General features: G+C 48.5%; 1 protein-coding gene across 1 annotated transcript in view; it reads left to right on the plus strand.

Moving 5' to 3' along the window:
- Positions 1–4,719: 4,719 nt before the first annotated feature.
- The window catches only part of unc5a (unc-5 netrin receptor A), a gene marked incomplete at its 3' end in the record, with an annotated part of 180,109 nt that continues 164,811 nt past the window's right edge, over positions 4,720–20,017 (plus strand). Inside the window, exons 1-2 of the mRNA XM_038984141.1 lie at positions 4,720–4,726; positions 5,059–5,226. Of these exons, the coding sequence (XP_038840069.1) occupies positions 4,720–4,726; positions 5,059–5,226 (175 nt within the window). The remainder of the gene's footprint in view (positions 4,727–5,058; positions 5,227–20,017) is intronic.

Raw genomic sequence — 20,017 nt, forward strand, 5'->3', positions numbered from 1 at the left:
GTATGGCCCAGTACATCACTGGGGCCAAGCTTCCTGCCATCCACATCCTATATACTAGGCGGTGTCAGAGGAAGGCCCATAAAATTGTCAGAGACTCCAGTGACCCAAGTCATAGACTGTTTTCTCTGCCACCGCACACCAAGCGGTACCGGAGCGCCAAGTCTCGGACCAAAAGGCTCCTTAACAGCTTCTGCCCCCAAGCCATAAGACTGCTGAACAATTAATCAAATGGCCACCGGACTATTTACACTGACACCCTCCCCTTTCCATTTGTTTTGTAGACTGCTGCTACTCTGTCACGGCCGTCAACAGAAGTAGACCAAAGCACAGCGTTGTCAGCGTACATATTCCTTTATATGACGCCGACAAAAACAATAAACAATACAAAACAACCGTGAAGCTAAAGGGCTATGTGCCACAAACAAAGTTAACCTCTCACAAAGACATTTTATTGTGTTATTTTTTACTTTAGTTTATTTGGTAAATATTTTCATAAACTCTTCTTGAACTGCACTGTTGGTTAAGGGCTTGTAAGTAAAGTATTTCACAGTAAAGTCTACACTTGTTGTATTCTGCGCATGTTATAAATAAAGTTTGATTTGATTTGACATAGGGTGCAGTTTAAGTATTTAGTACGCTAGTATGGATATTTGGACACGGACAGTATCTAGTTTGAGAAAGAGAATGCTTGTTACCATAGTTATATATTCACAGCTAGTGTACATACCACAGCACAGGAGCAGGTGTGTATATTCACAGCTAGTGTACATACCACAGCACAGGAGCAGGTGTGTATATTCACAGCTAGTGTACATACCACAGCACAGGAGCAGGTGTGTATATTCACAGCTAGTGTACATACCACAGCACAGGAGCAGGTGTGTATATTCACAGCTAGTGTACATACCACAGCACAGGAGCAGGTGTGTATATTCACAGCTAGTGTACATACCACAGCACAGGAGCAGGTGTGTATATTCACAGCTAGTGTACATACCACAGCACAGGAGCAGGTGTGTTTATTCACAGCTAGTGTACATACCACAGCACAGGAGCAGGTGTGTATATTCACAGCTAGTGTACATACCACAGCACAGGAGCAGGTGTGTATATTCACAGCTAGTGTACATACCACAGCACAGGAGCAGGTGTGTTTATGTATTTCTGCAGTTATTTCTTGAACATGGAACCAAGGTCAAGAGCAGCAGGGTGTCACGTTCTTTCTTATCCCCATCAACATTAGGCAAGTGTCACGTTTGTTCCTGTCCCCCACGGTGGTCACTTTGTTCGCAGCTCAAGGAAAAGGGTAGCCTACCCCGCTGGTGCACCTGTCAATGACTCTAGTTAGGATGTACATTGGCTCCGTCCCAACTGGCAAACTATTCCCTTTGTGGTGCACTACTTTTGACCAGGGCCTATAGGGCTATGAAGTAGTGCACTACTTTTGCCCAGGGCCTATAGGGCTATGAAGTAGTGCACTACTTTTGCCCAGGACCTATAGGGCTATGAAGTAGTGCACTACTTTTGACCAGGGCCTATAATGCTATGAAGTAGTGCTCCAAATAGGATATGTTACCTTGTCATTGACTGTAGCCAGAGATAAAGCCTAGCTAACCAAAGTTACATTGTCAATGAGTCTACCTGGCAGGGCAGCAGACAGCATCACACCAACAGTACAGTAGTCGCATGGCAGCTGACAGCATCACACCTACAGTACAGTAGTCACATGGCAGCTGACAGCATCACACCTACAGTACAGTAGTCGCATGGCAGCTGACAGCATCACACCTACAGTACAGTAGTCGCATGGCAGCTGACAGCATCACACCTACAGTACAGTAGTCGCATGGCAGCTGACAGCATCACACCTACAGTACAGTAGTCACATGGCAGCAGACAGCATCACACCTACAGTACAGTAGTCACATGGCAGCTGACAGCATCACACCAACAGTACAGTAGTCACATGGCAGCTGACAGCATCACACCCACAGTACAGTAGTCACATGGCAGCTGACAGCATCACACACACAGTACAGTAGTCACATGGCAGCTGACAGCATCACACCTACAGTACAGTAGTCACATGGCAGCAGACAGCATCACACACACAGTACAGTAGTCACATGGCAGCTGACAGCATCACACCTACAGTACAGTAGTCACATGGCAGCTGACAGCATCACACCTACAGTACAGTAGTCACATGGCAGCTGACAGCATCACACCTACAGTACAGTAGTCACATGGCAGCAGACAGCATCACACCTACAGTACAGTAGTCACATGGCAGCTGACAGCATCACACCTACAGTACAGTAGTCACATGGCAGCAGACAGCATCACACACACAGTACAGTAGTCACAGGCCAGCAGACAGCATCACACCTACAGTACATTACAGTAGTCACAGGCCAGCAGACAGCATCACACCTACAGTACATTACAGTAGTCACAGGCCAGCAGACAGCATCACACCTACAGTACAGTAGTCACAGGCCAGCAGACAGCATCACACCTACAGTACAGTAGTCACATGGCAGCAGACAGCATCACACCTACAGTGCAGTAGTCACATGGCAGCTGACAGCATCACACCTACAGTACAGTAGTCGCATGGCAGCTGACAGCATCACACACACAGTACAGTAGTCGCATGGCAGCTGACAGCATCACACACACAGTACAGTAGTCGCTTGGCAGCTGACAGCATCACACCTACAGTACAGTAGTCACATGGCAGCAGACAGCATCGCACACACAGTACAGTAGTCACATGGCAGCAGACAGCATCACACACACAGTACAGTAGTCGCATGGCAGCTGACAGCATCACACCTACAGTACAGTAGTCACATGGCAGCAGACAGCATCATACACACAGTACAGTAGTCACATGGCAGCAGAAAGCATCACACCTACAGTACAGTAGTCACATGGCAGCTGACAGCATCACACCCACAGTGCAGTAGTCACATGGCAGCAGACAGCATCACACCTACAGTACAGTAGTCACATGGCAGCTGACAGCATCACACCTACAGTACAGTAGTCACATGGCAGCAGACAGCATCACACCTACAGTACAGTAGTCACATGGCAGCTGACAGCATCACACCTACAGTACAGTAGTCACATGGCAGCTGACAGCATCACACCTACAGTACAGTAGTCACATGGCAGCAGACAGCATCACACCTACAGTACAGTAGTCACATGGCAGCAGACAGCATCACACATACAGTACAGTAGTCACATGGCAGCTGACAGCATCACACCTACAGTACAGTAGTCACATGGCAGCTGACAGCATCACACCTACAGTACAGTAGTCACATGGCAGCTGACAGCATCACACCTACAGTACAGTAGTCACATGGCAGCAGACAGCATCACACCTACAGTACAGTAGTCACATGGCAGCAGACAGCATCACACCTACAGTACAGTAGTCACATGGCAGCAGACAGCATCACACCCACAGTACAGTAGTCACATGGCAGCAGACAGCATCACACCTACAGTACAGTAGTCACATGACAGCAGACAGCATCACACCAACAGTACTGTAGTCACATGACAGTATACAGCATCACACACACACAGTACAGTAGTCACATGGCAGCTGACAGCATCACACACACAGTACAGTAGTCACATGGCAGCAGACAGCATCACACCTACAGTACAGTAGTCACATGGCAGCAGACAGCATCACACCTACAGTACAGTAGTCACATGGCAGCTGACAGCATCACACCCACAGTGCAGTAGTCACATGGCAGCAGACAGCATCACACCCACAGTACAGTAGTCACATGGCAGCAGACAGCATCACACCTACAGTACAGTAGTCACATGGCAGCAGACAGCATCACACATACAGTACAGTAGTCACATGACAGGACCCCACTAATATATATCTGTCCATGATGCATGCAGTCAGACAGGACCCCACTAATCTATATATGTCCATGATACATGCAGTCAGACAGGATCCCACTAATATATATCTGTCCATGATACATGCAGTCAGACAGGATCCCACTAATATATATCTGTCCATGATACATGTAGTCAGACAGGATCCCACTAATATCTATCTGTCCATGATACATGTAGTCAGACAGGATCCCGCTAATATATATCTGTCCATGATACATGTAGTCAGACAGGATCCCACTAATATCTATCTGTCCATGATACATGTAGTCAGACAGGATCCCACTAATATATATCTGTCCATGATACATGTAGTCAGACAGGATCCCACTAATATCTATCTGTCCATGATACATGTAGTCAGACAGGATCCCACTAATATATATCTGTCCATGATACATGTATTCAGACAGGATCCCACTAATATCTATCTGTCCATGATACATGTAGTCAGACAGGATCCCACTAATATATATCTGTCCATGATACATGTAGTCAGACAGGATCCCACTAATATATATCTGTCCATGATAGATGTAGTAAGACAGGACCCCAGTTTTATATATCTGTCCATGATACATGTAGTCAGACAGGACCCAAGTTTTATATATCTGTCCATGATACATGTAGTAAGACAGGATCCCACTAATATCTATCTGTCCATGATACATGTAGTAAGACAGGACCCCAGTTTTATATATCTGTCCATGATACATGTAGTCAGACAGGATCCCACTAATATCTATCTGTCCATGATACATGTAGTAAGACAGGACCATGTCGGGTAACCCTGGCTGATTTGTCGCTTCATCCCTCCCTCCACTCCTCTCTTACACTTTCCCTTTTCCCTTCACTCCCTCCTCCTCTCCCTACCTTCCTCGATCTCTCCATCCCTGTACTTTCTCTACCTCCCTCCCTCCCTCCCACCCACCCACCCTCTCCCTCCCTCTATCCCACCCTCCCCTTCCACCAACTCTCCCACCGCTCCCACCCCATCCCTCCGTCCCACCCTCCCCTTCCACCACCTCTCCTTTCTCGCTCGCTCCATCCTTCCTCCCCTACCTTACTCCTTGGCTTCCCTCCTCCTCTCCCTCCATCACTTCATCACGGTGACAGTGAACGGCGGTTGGTCTACCTGGACAACGTGGTCGGCGTGCAGTGCAGTTTGTGGGAGGGGCTGGCAGAGGAGGAGCCGCAGCTGCACCAATCCCACGCCGCTGAACGGGGGCTTGGCCTGCGACGGACAGAATGTCCAGAAAAGCGCCTGCACAGCCACCTGCCCAGGTAACACCGCCCGCTCAACCGCTCCCAGGCATTCAGCTAGACTACTTCATGTCCTGCACCGCCACCTGCCCAGGTAACACTGCCCGCTCAACCGCTCACAGGCATTCAGCTAGACTACTTCCTGTCCTGCACCGCCACCTGCCCAGGTAACACCGCCCGCTCAATCGCTCCCAGTCATTCAGTTAGACTATTTCCTGTCCTGCACCAGCACCTACCCAGGTAACACCGCCCGCTCAACCGCTCTCAGGCATTCAGCTAGGCTACTTCCTGTCCTGCACCGCCACCTGCCCAGGTAACACCGCCCGCTCAACCGCTCTCAGGCATTCAGCTAGACTACTTCCTGTCCTGCACCGCCACCTGCCCAGGTAACACCGCCCGCTCAACCGCTCCCAGTCATCCAGCTAGACTACTTCCTGTCCTGCACCGCCACCTACCCAGGTAACACCTCCCGCTCAACCGCTCCCAGGCATTCAGCTAGACTACTTCCTGTCCTGTCCCGCCACCTGCCCAGGTAACACCGCCCGCTCAACCGCTCCCAGGCATTCAGCTAGACTACTTCCTTTCCTTCACCGCCACCTGCCCAGGTAACACCGCCCGCTCAACCGCTCTCAGGCATTCAGCTAGACTACTTCCTGTCCTGTCCCGCCACCTGCCCAGGTAACACCGCCCGCTCAACCGCTCCCAGGCATTCAGCTAGACTACTTCCTTTCCTTCACCGCCACCTGCCCAGGTAACACCGCCCGCTCAACCGCTCTCAGGCATTCAGCTAGACTACTTCCTGTCCTGCACCGCCACCTGCCCAGGTAACACCGCCCGCTCAACCGCTCCCAGTCAATCAGCTAGACTACTTCCTGTCCTGCACCGCCACCTGCCCAGGTAACACCACCCCCCCACCGCTCCCAGTCATTCAGCTAGACTGCTTCCTGTCCTGCACCGCCACCTGTCCAGGTAACACCGCCCGCTCAACCGCTCCCAGTCATTCAGCTAGACTACTTCCTGTCCTGCACCGCCACCTGCCCAGGTAACACCGCCCGCTCAACCGCTCCCAGGCATTCAGCTAGACTACTTCCTGTCCTGCACCGCCACCTGCCCAGGTAACACCGCCCGCTCAATCGCTCCCAGTCATTCAGTTAGACTATTTCCTGTCCTGCACCGCCACCTGCCCAGGTAACACCGCCCGCTCAACCGCTCTCAGACATTCAGCTAGGCTACTTCCTGTCCTGCACCGCAACCTGCCCAGGTAACACCGCCCGCTCAACCGCTCCCAGTCATTCAGCTAGGCTACTTCCTGTCCTGCGGCTCCACATGCCCAGGTAACACCGCCCGCTCAACCGCCCCCGGGCATTCAGCTAGGCTACTTCCTGTTCTGTGGCTCCACCTCTGCTTGGCTCTGATTGGCTTAGCACTGTTTGGCTTATTTTGGCTCATTAAAATCTTTGTGTTTAGATACATTAGTTAATATTTAGATTGGCTGCTTGTTTTTCCATCAATTTATTTAGCGATGAGGTATAATTGTTAAGCTGGTGAGCGGGTGGTTGGCTGTTTGGTTGTTTGTCTGTGATTAGATTGGTTTGAGTAGAGTGGTAAAATATACCTTTGTGTCGTCAGTCTGTAGCCACACATCTCTGTTTCTCCTCCCTGTAGTCTGTGCGGTAGAACCCATGTCCCTGATTCATATCTGATTCAGATTCAGATACCTGATTCATATCAGATACCTATCAGATCAGATACCTGATTCATACCCTGATTCATATCATACAACGCTCATTCCGTGGCTTCCGACTGCTCTTAAATGCAAGTAAAACTAAATGCATGCTCTTCAACCGATCGCTGCCCACACCTGCCCACCCGTCCAGCATCACTACTCTGGACGGTTCTGACCTAGAATATGTGGACAACTATAAATACCTAGGTGTCTGGTTAGACTGTAAACTCTCCTTCCAGACTCACATCAAACATCTCCAATCTAAAATTAAATCTAGAATCGGCTTCCTATTTCGCAACAAAGCATCCTTCACTCATGCTGCCAAACATACCCTTGTAAAACTGACCATCCTACCAATCCTCGACTTCGGTGATGTCATTTACAAAATAGCCTCCAACACTCTACTCAGCAAATAGGATGTAGTCTATCACAGTGCCATCCGTTTTGTCACCAAAGCCCCATACACTACCCACCACTGCGACCTGTATGCTCTCGTTGGCTGGCCCTCGCTTAATATTCGTTGCCAAACCCACTAGCTCCAGGTCATCTATAAGTCTTTGCTAGGTAAAGCCCTGCCTTATCTCAGCTAGCTGGTCACCATAGCAGCACCCACCCGTAGCACGCTCTCCAGCAGGTATATTTCACTGGTCCCCAAAGCCAACTCCTCCTTTGTCCGCCTTTCCTTCCAGTTCTCTGCTGCCAATGACTGGAACGAATTGCAAAAATCACTGAAGCTGGAGTCTTATATCTCCCTCAGTAACTTTAAGCATCAGTTGTCAGAGCAGCTTACAGATCATTGCACCTGTACACAGCTCATCTGTAAATCACCCATCTAACTAGCTCATCCCCATATTGTTATTTATTTATTTTGCTCCTTTGCACCCCAGGATCTCTACTTGCACATCATCTTCTGCACATCTATCACTCCAGTATTAATGCTTAATTGTAATTACTTTGCCACCATGGCCTATTTATTGCCTTACCTCCCTAATCTTACTACATTTGCACACACACTGTATATAGTCTTTTCTATTGTGTTATTGACTGTATGTCTGTTTTACTCCATGTGTAACTCTGTGTAGTTCTTGATGTCGCACTGTTTTGCTTTATCTTGGCCAGGTCGCAGTTGTAAATGAGAACTTGTTCTCAACTGGCCTAAGTCCATGTCTGCATCCCAATTTGCACCCTATTCCCTATATAGCCCATCGGGCTCTGGTCTAAAGTAGTGCACTATATAGGGAATAGGGTGACATAGGGCCCTGGTCTAAAGTAGTGCACTATATAGGGAATAGGGTGACATAGGGCCCTGGTCTAAAGTAGTGCACTATATAGTGAATATTGTGTCATTTGGGACGGGTGCCATTTGGTACGCAGTCATAATCACTAGTCGTGGTACGGTGGCAGAGCAAAGTACTGTTATTGTTCGGCACTCTAGTCATGTAGTAAATATTGGAAATAAAAAGGTGAATTATAGCAGACGGCACACCAGAGTTTACACACCAGAGTTTACACACCAGAGTTTACACACCATAGTTTACACACCAGAGTTTACACACCAGAGTTTACACACCATAGTTTACACACCAGAGTTTACAACCCAGAGTTTACACACCAGAGTTTACACACCAGAGTTTACACACCAGAGTTTACACACCAGAGTTTACACACCATAGTTTACACACCAGAGTTTACACACCAGAGTTTACACACCATAGTTTACACACCAGAGTTTACACACCATAGTTTACACACCAGAGTTTACACACCATAGTTTACACACCAGATTTTACACACCGTAGTTTACACACCAGAGTTTACACACCAGGAGTTAAGACATCTTTGATTCCTGTGTGGAGGCAGAGTGGTGTGGAGGCAGAGGCAGAGTGGAGGCAGAGGCAGAGTGGAGGTAGAGGCAGAGTGGAGGTAGAGGCAGAGCGGAGGCAGAGGCAGATCGGTTTGGAGGCAGAGTGGAGGTAGAGGCAGAGGCAGAGCAGTGTGGAGGCATATGCAGAGTGGAGGTAGAGGCAGAGTGGTGTGGAGGCAGAGGCAGAGCGGTTTGGAGGCAGAGCGGTGTGGAGGCAGAGTGGAGAGAGAGATGACCCCAAGAAAATATTCCACAAATATCCTATGCCCCGTCAACAGCAGAGAGCTAATCCCTCCACCTCCGTCAGACTCTAGCTTCAACTCTTCCTGCTTCCTAGTACCTGAGTCTACTGCAACCAATCAGAGATCTCATTAGAACATCTCATTGCATCATCACTCCCAGGACAGGTAGTCAGACGTCACCCCCGGTAGCGTCAGGCTGGAGTGAAAGTAATATGGCCTCTTCGGAATACAACTAAAAAAGCAGCAGTAGGATGTGGAATCTGACAGCAACAAGAGGTGGATTTGTTCTGATTAAAACAGTGCATTCATGGGTTCAATCTCAGAAGTACCCGGGGATGCAAGGTGCTCCTATAACAAAGCAGGCAGAGCACCTCCGTAAGCTTTAAGGAGATTACACGTGGACTCAGTATAGGCAAAAATTGTTTGGATCTCCCCCCCAAGAGTCTCCATGTAATTCCAACCCTAAGGGCACTGTAACACAAATTGCATTGTGGCCTGTGTGGGCAGTGTAGTGAGACAGAGGGGACTGAGGCTGGGGCTGGTCCCAAGTGGCACCCTACCCCTATATAGTGCACTACTTTTGTTTTGACCAGAGCCCTATCGGACCTTACAGGATATAGGGAATAGGGTGGCATTTTAGACGGAGTGTGAGACTGAGTGGAGAGGCCAGAACCCCAGACACTGAATGTCCAGTCTGTAGATGAGGGATAGACTGGGGCTTGACGTCTATCACAGCTCTGCTGGCTCTGCGCTGTCTGTCTGGGGAAAGTGGGCTCTTACTGTCTTACTCATTTGCTGTCTCTCTCTGTCTCTCTGTCTCTCTTTCTCTCTCTCTCAATTCAAGGGACTTTATTGGCATGAGAAACGTATGTTTACATTGCCAAAGCAAGTGAAATATATAATAAACAGAAGTGAAATAAAAATTGTAAAATGAACAGTAAACATTACACTCACAAAAGTTCCAATTTCAAATGTCATATTATGTCTATATACAGTGTTATAACGATGTGCAAATAGTTAAAGTACAAAAAAGAAAATAAATAAACAGAAAAATGGGATGTATTTACAATGGTGTTTGTTCTTCACTGGTTGCCCTTTTCTTGTGGCAACAATCTTGCTGCTGTGACCCATTGGGCTCCCGAGTGGCGCAGAGGTCTAAGGCACTGCATCTCAGTGCTAGAGGCATCACTACAGACCCGGTTTGATTCCAGGCTGTATCACAACCGGCTGTGATTAGGAGTCCCATAGGGCGGTGCACAATTGGCCTAGCGTCGTCCGGTTTTGGCCGGGGTATTTTAAATAATACTTGGTTCTTAACTGACTTGCCTAGTTAAATAAAGGTTAAATAAAGGTTACATTAAAAATATATAACAAATAGATATGGGAGTTTATCACAATTTGATTTGTTTTCAAATTCTTTGTGGGTCTGTGTAATCTGAGGGAAATATGTGTCTCTAATATGGTCATACATTTGGCAGGAGGTTAGGAAGTGCACCTCAGTTTCCACATCATTTTGTGGGCATTTTGTGGAGATGTTGTGGCCAAAAGGGTCCTTCATCTGTCCCGAAAGGGGAACCCTTTTTTGTTCCAAGGAGAACGCTTTTTTTGTTGTTGACGTAGAACCCTTTTGGGTTCCATGTAGAACCCTATGTGGAAAGGGTTCTACCTGGAATCATAAAGCATTCTTCAAAGGGTTCTCCAGTCGGGGACAATCAAAGAATCTTTTTAAGTTCTAGATAGAGACGCATGCACCGCCATTAGTACTGTGACCTTTTCAGGTTCAATGTGCTACTGACTACATGGGTCGACTGGGAGACTATCAGACAGGGGGCTAGAATGAATCAATGACATTTGGAGCTGTGTAATGTCTTTTAGATTCATATCTGTGTCCCAAATGCCCCCCTTTTTCACTTTATAGTGCGCTACTTTGCAGTGCACTATAATAGGGAATAGGGGGCCCATTTGGGAATAATAGTGTGAATAATTTACATGAGGATTTGCCTTGTCTGACATTTCAATACGGTAGCTAGTTGTCGGGTTTTGTTTATGGTAGACTGGGCTTGTGGTTTCTGTCAGTGTAGTTTTCTTATCCTGCTGCTTTAAAAAAAAAAAATTACATGTTTTAGCAGCAATCCTGATTTAAAAAAAAAAAAATCCACTAATTATTCCAGAGGCAGAATTCTTTGTTGATCATTAGTTATCTAACGCTGTGGTGTTCTTCTGGTTTTTTTTCCACATCTTTCCCAGAGATATATAAAATAATTAACGATATGTTCCAGCAATAGAGTGTGCGTTAATTCAGGGTTGTAGTGACTGGTTTGTGTAAACAGTTGAACAGCATTCGGAACCGGTTCTTTTTTGTCGTTGTTGTTATTTTTGAACTGCCGTGTGAATCTTGCAACTTTTAGGAAATTAGTAAAAGTCTTGTCACCCAGTCAAAACCGATGAATGTAGCAGAGACGTACATCAAAGCTCTTTTCTGTCCTGGCATCCCAATGGATGAATGTAGCAGAGACGTACATCAAAGCTCTTTTCCGTCCTGGCATCCCAATGGATGAATATAGCAGAGACGTACATCAAAGCTCTTTTCTGTCCTGGCATCCCAATGGATGAATATAGCAGAGACGGACATCAAAGCTCTTTTCTGTCCTGGCATCCCAATGGATGAATATAGCAGAGACGTACATCAAAGCTCTTTTCTGTCCTGGCATCCCAATGAATGAATATAGCAGAGACGGACATCAAAGCTCTTTTCTGTCCTGGCATCCCAATGGATGAATGTAGCAGAGATACCTTGCTGAAGCTCTTTTCCATCCTGGCATCCCAATGGATGAATGTAGCAGAGACGTACATCAAAGCTCTTTTCTGTCCTGGCATCCCAATGGATGAATGTAGCAGAGATACCTTGCTGAAGCTCTTTTCTGTCCTGGCATCCCAATGGATGAATGTAGCAGAGATACCTTGCTGAAGCTCTTTTCCGTCCTGGCATCCCAATGGATGAATGTAGCAGAGATACCTTGCTGAAGCTCTTTTCCGTCCTGGCATCCCAATGGATGAATGTAGCAGAGATACCTTGCTGAAGCTCTTTTCCGTCCTGGCATCCCAATGGATGAATATAGCAGAGGTACCTTGCCAAAGCTCTTTTCCGTCCTGGCATCCCAATGGATGAATATAGCAGAGATACCTTGCTGAAGCTCTTTTCTGTCCTGGCATCCCAATGGATGAATGTAGCAGAGATACCTTGCTGAAGCTCTTTTCCGTCCTGGCATCCCAATGGATGAATGTAGCAGAGATACCTTGCTGAAGCTCTTTTCCGTCCTGGCATCCCAATGGATGAATATAGCAGAGATACCTTGCCAAAGCTCTTTTCCGTCCTGGCATCCCAATGGATGAATATAGCAGAGATACCTTGCTGAAGCTCTTTTCTGTCCTGGCATCCCAATGGAGGAATGTAGCAGAGATACCTTGCTGAAGCTCTTTTCCGTCCTGGCATCCCAATGGATGAATGTAGCAGAGACGTACATCAAAGCTCTTTTCTGTCCTGGCATCCCAATGGATGAATGTAGCAGAGATACCTTGATGAAGCTCTTTTCCGTCCTGGCATCCCAATGGATGAATGTAGCAGAGATACCTTGCTGAAGCTCTTTTCCGTCCTGGCATCCCAATGGATGAATGTAGCAGAGATACCTTGCTGAAGCTCTTTTCCGTCCTGGCATCCCAATGGATGAATGTAGCAGAGACGTACATCAAAGCTCTTTTCTGTCCTGGCATCCCAATGGATGAATGTAGCAGAGACGTACATCAAAGCTCTTTTCCGTCCTGGCATCCCAATGGATGAATATAGCAGAGACGTACATCAAAGCTCTTTTCTGTCCTGGCATCCCAATGGATGAATATAGCAGAGACGTACATCAAAGCTCTTTTCTGTCCTGGCATCCCAATGGATGAATGTAGCAGAGATACCTTGCTGAAGCTCTTTTCCGTCCTGGCATCCCAATGGATGAATGTAGCAGAGACGTACATCAAAGCTCTTTTCTGTCCTGGCATCCCAATGGATGAATGTAGCAGAGATACCTTGCTGAAGCTCTTTTCTGTCCTGGCATCCCAATGGATGAATGTAGCAGAGATACCTTGCTGAAGCTCTTTTCCGTCCTGGCATCCCAATGGATGAATGTAGCAGAGATACCTTGCTGAAGCTCTTTTCTGTCCTGGCATCCCAATGGATGAATGTAGCAGAGATACCTTGCCAAAGCTCTTTTCCGTCCTGGCATCCCAATGGATGAATATAGCAGAGATACCTTGCTGAAGCTCTTTTCTGTCCTGGCATCCCAATGGATGAATGTAGCAGAGATACCTTGCTGAAGCTCTTTTCCGTCCTGGCATCCCAATGGATGAATGTAGCAGAGATACCTTGCTGAAGCTCTTTTCCGTCCTGGCATCCCAATGGATGAATATAGCAGAGATACCTTGCCAAAGCTCTTTTCCGTCCTGGCATCCCAATGGATGAATATAGCAGAGATACCTTGCTGAAGCTCTTTTCTGTCCTGGCATCCCAATGGATGAATGTAGCAGAGATACCTTGCTGAAGCTCTTTTCCGTCCTGGCATCCCAATGGATGAATGTAGCAGAGATACCTTGCTGAAGCTCTTTTCCGTCCTGGCATCCCAATGGATGAATATAGCAGAGATACCTTGCTGAAGCTCTTTTCCGTCCAGGCATCCCAATGGATGAATATAGCAGAGATACCTTGCTGAAGCTCTTTTCCGTCCTGGCATCCAAATTCTGGAACAAGTAGGATGCTCCTCAATTTAAGGAACACAGTGATGATAAAGTGTGTAATGTTTTTTTGGGAGTGTCCCATCTGGTTAATGAGAGCTGGTAGGGACTTCTATGGTTGATCAGATGAACCACATACTGGGAGAGACCAACAGGACTAAGCCAGCCAGCAGCCAAGACAGACACATACTGGGAGAGACCCACAGGACTAAGCCAGCCAGCAGCCAAGACAACCACATACTGGGAGAGACCCACAGGACTAAGCCAGCCAGCAGCCCAGACAGACACATACTGGGAGAGACCCACAGGACTAAGCCAGCCAGCAGCCCAGACAGACACATACTGGGAGAGACCCACAGGACTAAGCCAGCCAGCAGCCCAGACAGACACATACTGGGAGAGACCCACAGGACTAAGCCAGCCAGCAGCCCAGACAGACACATACTGGGAGAGACCCACAGGACTAAGTTAGCCAGCAGCCCAGACAGACACATACTGGGAGAGACCAACAGGACTAAGCCAGCCAGCAGCCAAGACAGACACATACTGGGAGACACCCACAGGACTAAGTTAGCCAGCAGCCCAGACAGACACATACTGGGAGAGACCCACAGGACTAAGCCAGCCAGCAGCCCAGACAGACACATACTGGGAGAGACCCACAGGACTAAGCCAGCCAGCAGCCCAGACAGACACATACTGGGAGACACCCACAGGACTAAGCCAGCCAGCAGCCCAGACAACCACATACTGGGAGAGACCAACAGGACTAAGCCAGCCAGCAGCCCAGACAGACACATACTGGGAGATACTCACAGGACTAAGTTAGCCAGCAGCCCAGACAGACACATACTGGGAGAGACCCACAGGACTAAGCCAGCCAGCAGCCTAGACAACCACATACTGGGAGAGACCCACAGGACTAAGCCAGCCAGCAGCCCAGACAGACACATACTGGGAGAGACCCACAGGACTAAGCCAGCCAGCAGCCCAGACAGACACATACTGGGAGAGACCCACAGGACTAAGTTAGCCAGCAGCCTAGACAACCACATACTGGGAGACACCCACAGGACTAAGCCAGCCTGCAGCCCAGACAGACACATACTGGGAGAGACCCACAGGACTAAGCCAGCCAGCAGCCCAGACAGACACATACTGGGAGAGACCCACAGGACTAAGCCAGCCAGCAGCCCAGACAGACACATACTGGGAGAGACTCACAGGACTAAGCCAGCCAGCAGCCAAGACAGACACATACTGGGAGACACCAGCAGGACTAAGTTAGCCAGCAGCCCAGACAGACACATACTGGGAGAGACTCACAGGACTAAGCCAGCCAGCAGCCCAGACAGACACATACTGGGAGAGACCCACAGGACTAAGCCAGCCAGCAGCCTAGACAACCACATACTGGGAGAGACCAACAGGACTAAGCCAGCCAGCAGCCAAGACAGACACATACTGGGAGAGACCCACAGGACTAAGCCAGCCAGCAGCCAAGACAGACACATACTGGGAGAGACTCACAGGACTAAGTTAGCCAGCAGCCCAGACAGACACATACTGGGAGAGACCCACAGGACTAAGCCAGCCTGCAGCCCAGACAGACACATACTGGGAGAGACCCACAAGACTAAGCCAGCCAGCAGCCCAGACAGACACATACTGGGAGAGACCAGCAGGACTAAGTTAGCCAGCAGCCCAGACAGACACATACTGGGAGAGACCAACAGGACTAAGCCAGCCAGCAGCCCAGACAGACACATACTGGGAGAGACCCACAGGACTAAGTTAGCCAGCAGCCTAGACAACCACATACTGGGAGAGACCCACAGGACTAAGCCAGCCTGCAGCCCAGACAACCACATACTGGGAGAGACCCACAGGACTAAGTTAGCCAGCAGCCCAGACAGACACATACTGGGAGAGACCAACAGGACTAAGCCAGCCAGCAGCCCAGACAGACACATACTGGGAGATACTCACAGGACTAAGTTAGCCAGCAGCCCAGACAGACACATACTGGGAGAGACCCACAGGACTAAGCCAGCCAGCAGCCTAGACAACCACATACTGGGAGAGACCCACAGGACTAAGCCAGCCAGCAGCCCAGACAGACACATACTGGGAGAGACCCACAGGACTAAGCCAGCCAGCAGCCCAGACAGACACATACTGGGAGAGACCCACAGGACTAAGTTAGCCAGCAGCCTAGACAACCACATACTGGGAGACACCCACAGGACTAAGCCAGCCTGCAGCCCAGACAGACACATACTGGGAGAGACCCACAGGACTAAGCCAGCCAGCAGCCCAGACAGACACATACTGGGAGAGACCCACAGGACTAAGCCAGCCAGCAGCCCAGACAGACACATACTGGGAGAGACTCACAGGACTAAGCCAGCCAGCAGCCAAGACAGACACATACTGGGAGACACCAGCAGGACTAAGTTAGCCAGCAGCCCAGACAGACACATACTGGGAGAGACTCACAGGACTAAGCCAGCCAGCAGCCCAGACAGACACATACTGGGAGAGACCCACAGGACTAAGCCAGCCAGCAGCCTAGACAACCACATACTGGGAGAGACCAACAGGACTAAGCCAGCCAGCAGCCAAGACAGACACATACTGGGAGAGACCCACAGGACTAAGCCAGCCTGCAGCCAAGACAGACACATACTGGGAGAGACTCACAGGACTAAGTTAGCCAGCAGCCCAGACAGACACATACTGGGAGAGACCCACAGGACTAAGCCAGCCAGCAGCCCAGACAGACACATACTGGGAGAGACCCACAAGACTAAGCCAGCCAGCAGCCCAGACAGACACATACTGGGAGAGACCAGCAGGACTAAGCCAGCCTGCAGCCCAGACAGACACATACTGGGAGAGATTCAAAGGATGAAACCAGTCAGCCAGCAGCCAAGTCAAACTATATTAAATCTCACCACTCCCTTCACTCTCTCTCTCCCTCCCCTCCTTTTGTCAATGAACAGGTGACCAATAGGAATGGGAGAGTCGATATAGGCCGATAGTTTTTAAAACATTTTCTGGGTCAAGGCTTGGCTTTTTCAATAGAGGCTTTATTACTGCCACTTTAAGTGAGTTTGGTACACATCCGGTGGATAGAGAGCCGTTTATTATGTTCAACATAGGAGGGCCAAGCACAGGAAGCAGCTCTTTCAGTAGTTTAGTTGTAATAGGGTCCAGTATTCAGCTTGAATATTTAGAAGCCATGATTATTTTCATCATTGTGTCAATCGATATAGTATTAAAAAACTTGAGTGTCTCCCTTGATCCTAGGTCCTGGCAGTGTTGTGCAGACTCAGGACAACTGAGCTTTGGAGGAATACGCAGATTTAAAGAGGAGTCTGTAATTTGCTTTCTAATGATCATGATCTTTTCCTCAAAGAAGTTCATGAATTTATCACTGCTGAAGTGACAGCCATCCTCTCTTGGGGAATGCTGCTTTTTAGTTAGCTTTGCGACAATCTCAAAAATAAATGTTGGATTGTTCTTATTTTCCTCAATTAAGTTGAAAAAATAGGATGATCGAGCAGCAGTGAGGGCTCTGTCCTGTCTTTCCAAGCTAGTTGGAAAGCGCCATTTCCATTCCAATGTTCTGGAAGCTTCAGAGCTCGGGTGTTTTCTGTATACCAGGGAGCTAGTTTCTTATGACAAATGTTTTTTGTTTTTAGGGGTGGCGACTGCATCTAGGGTATTGCGCAAGGTTAAATTGAGTTCCTCAGTTAGGTGGTTAACGGATGTTTGTACTCTGACGTCCTTGGGTAGGCGGAGGGAGTCTGGAAGGGCATGTAGGAATCTTTGGGTTGTCTGAGAATTTATAGCACGGCTTTTGATGATCCTTGGTTGGGGTCTGAGCAGATTATTTGTTGCGATTGCAAACATAATAAAATGGTGGTCCGATAGTCCAGGATTATGAGGAAAAACCTTAAGATCCACAACATTTATTCCACGGGACAAAACTAGGTCCAGAGTATGACTGTGGCAGTGAGTAGATCCGGAGACATGTTGGACAAAATCCACTGAGTCGATGATGGCGCCGAAAGCCTTTTGGAGTGGGTCTGTGGACTTTTCCATGTGAATATTAAAGTCAACAAAAATGTGAATATTATCTGCCATGACTACAAGGTCCGATAGGAATTCAGGGAACTCAGTGAGGAACTCTGTATACAGCCCAGGAGGCCTGTAAATAGTAGCTATAAAAAGTGATTGAGTAGTCTTTATAGATTTCATGACTAGAAGCTCAAAAGACCAAAACGTCGTTTTCTTTTTTGTAAATTAAAATGTGCTATCGTAAATGTTAGCAACACTTCCACCTTTGCGGGATGCGCGGGGGATATGGTCACTAGTGTAACCAGGAGGTGAGGCCTCATTTAACACAGTAAATTCATCAGGCTTAAGCCATGTTTCAGTCAGGCCAATCACATCAAGATTATGATCAGTGATTAGTTCATTGACTATAACTGCCTTGGAAGTGAGGGATCTAACATTAAGTATCCCTATTTTGAGATGTGAGGTATCACGATCTCTTTCAAAAATGACAGTAATGGAGGAGGTCTTTATTCCAGTGAGATTGCTAAAGCGAACACCGCCATGTTTAGTTTTGCCCAATCTAGATCGAGGCACAGACACGGTCTCAATGGGGATAGCTGAGCTGACTACACTGACTGTGCTAGTGGCAGACTCCAATAAGCTGGCAAGCTGGCTACCAGCCTGCTGCCTGGCCTGCACCCTATCTCATTGTGGAGCTAGAGGAGTTAGAGCCCTGTCTAGGTTCGTAGATAAGATGAGAGCACCCCTCCAGCTAGGATGGAGTCCGTCACTCCTCAGCAGACCAGGCTTGGTCCTGTTTGTGGGTGAGTCCCAGAAAGAGGGCCAATTATCTACAAATTCTATCTTTTGGGAGGGGCAGAAAACAGTTTTCAACCAGCGATTGAGTTGTGAGACTTTGCTGTAGAGCTCATCACTCCCCCTAACTGGGAGGGGGCCAGAGACAATTACTCTATGCCGACACATCTTTCTAGCTGATTTACACGCTGAAACTATGTTGCGCTTGGTGACCTCTGACTGTTTCATCCTAACATCGTTGGTGCCGACGTGGATAACAATATCCCTATACTCTCTACACTCGCCAGTTTTAGCTTTAGCCAGCACCATCTTTAGATTAGCCTTAACGTCGGTAGCCCTGCCCCCTGGTAAACAGTGTATGATCGCTGGGTGATTCGTTTTAAGTCTAATACTGCGGGTAATGGAGTCGCCAATGACTAGGGTTTTCAATTTGTCAGAGCTAATGGTGGGAGCCTTCGGCGTCTCAGACCCCGTAACGGGAGGAGTAGAGACAAGAGAAGACTCGGCCTCAGACTCCGACTCGCTACTTAATGGGGAAAACCGGTGGAAAATTTCTGTCGGCTGAATGAGCGACACCAGTTGAGCATTCCTACAGCATTTCCCTCCAGAAGCCATTAGAAAGTTGTCCGGCTGCGGGGACTGTGCGGGGGGGATTTATACTACTATCTGTACTTACTGGTGGCACATACGCTGTTTCATTCTTTCCTACACTGAAATTACCCTTGCCTAACGATTGCGTCTGAAGCTGGGCTTGCAGCACAGCTATCCTCGCCGTAAGACTGTTACTACTTAGCTTCGGCTGGTGGAGGTCCTGACGAACCACGTACAGATAAAGCGTCCGTGGTGGAAAAGTTGAATGAAAAAAGTTGAGCGAGGGAAAAACGAAAAATATAAACGTAATTAAAAAGTAAAAACTGTAAAGTTGGCAGGTAGCAAAGTAAGGTTAGCAACAAACTGCACAGCAGCATGTCTACAAATCTGCTGGGGCACCAACGCCATCTGCCAGGGTACCAAGGCCATCTGCCAGGGCAACAACGCCATCTGCCAGGGCACCAAGGCCATCTGCCAGGGCACCAAGGCCATCTGCCAGGGCACCAAGGCCATCTGCCAGAGCACCAAGGCCATCTGCCAGGGCACCAAGGCCATCTGCCAGGGCACCAAGGCCATCTGCCAGGGCACCAAGGCCATCTGCCAGGGCACCAAGGCCATCTGCCAGAGCACCAAGGCCATCTGCCAGGGCACCAAGGCCATCTGCTAGGGCACCAAGGCCATCTGCCAGAGCACCAACGCCATCTGCCAGGGCACCAAGGCCATCTGCCAGGG

Source organism: Salvelinus namaycush, unplaced genomic scaffold, assembly GCF_016432855.1.
Source record: "Salvelinus namaycush isolate Seneca unplaced genomic scaffold, SaNama_1.0 Scaffold216, whole genome shotgun sequence".
NCBI lineage: Eukaryota > Metazoa > Chordata > Actinopteri > Salmoniformes > Salmonidae > Salvelinus > Salvelinus namaycush.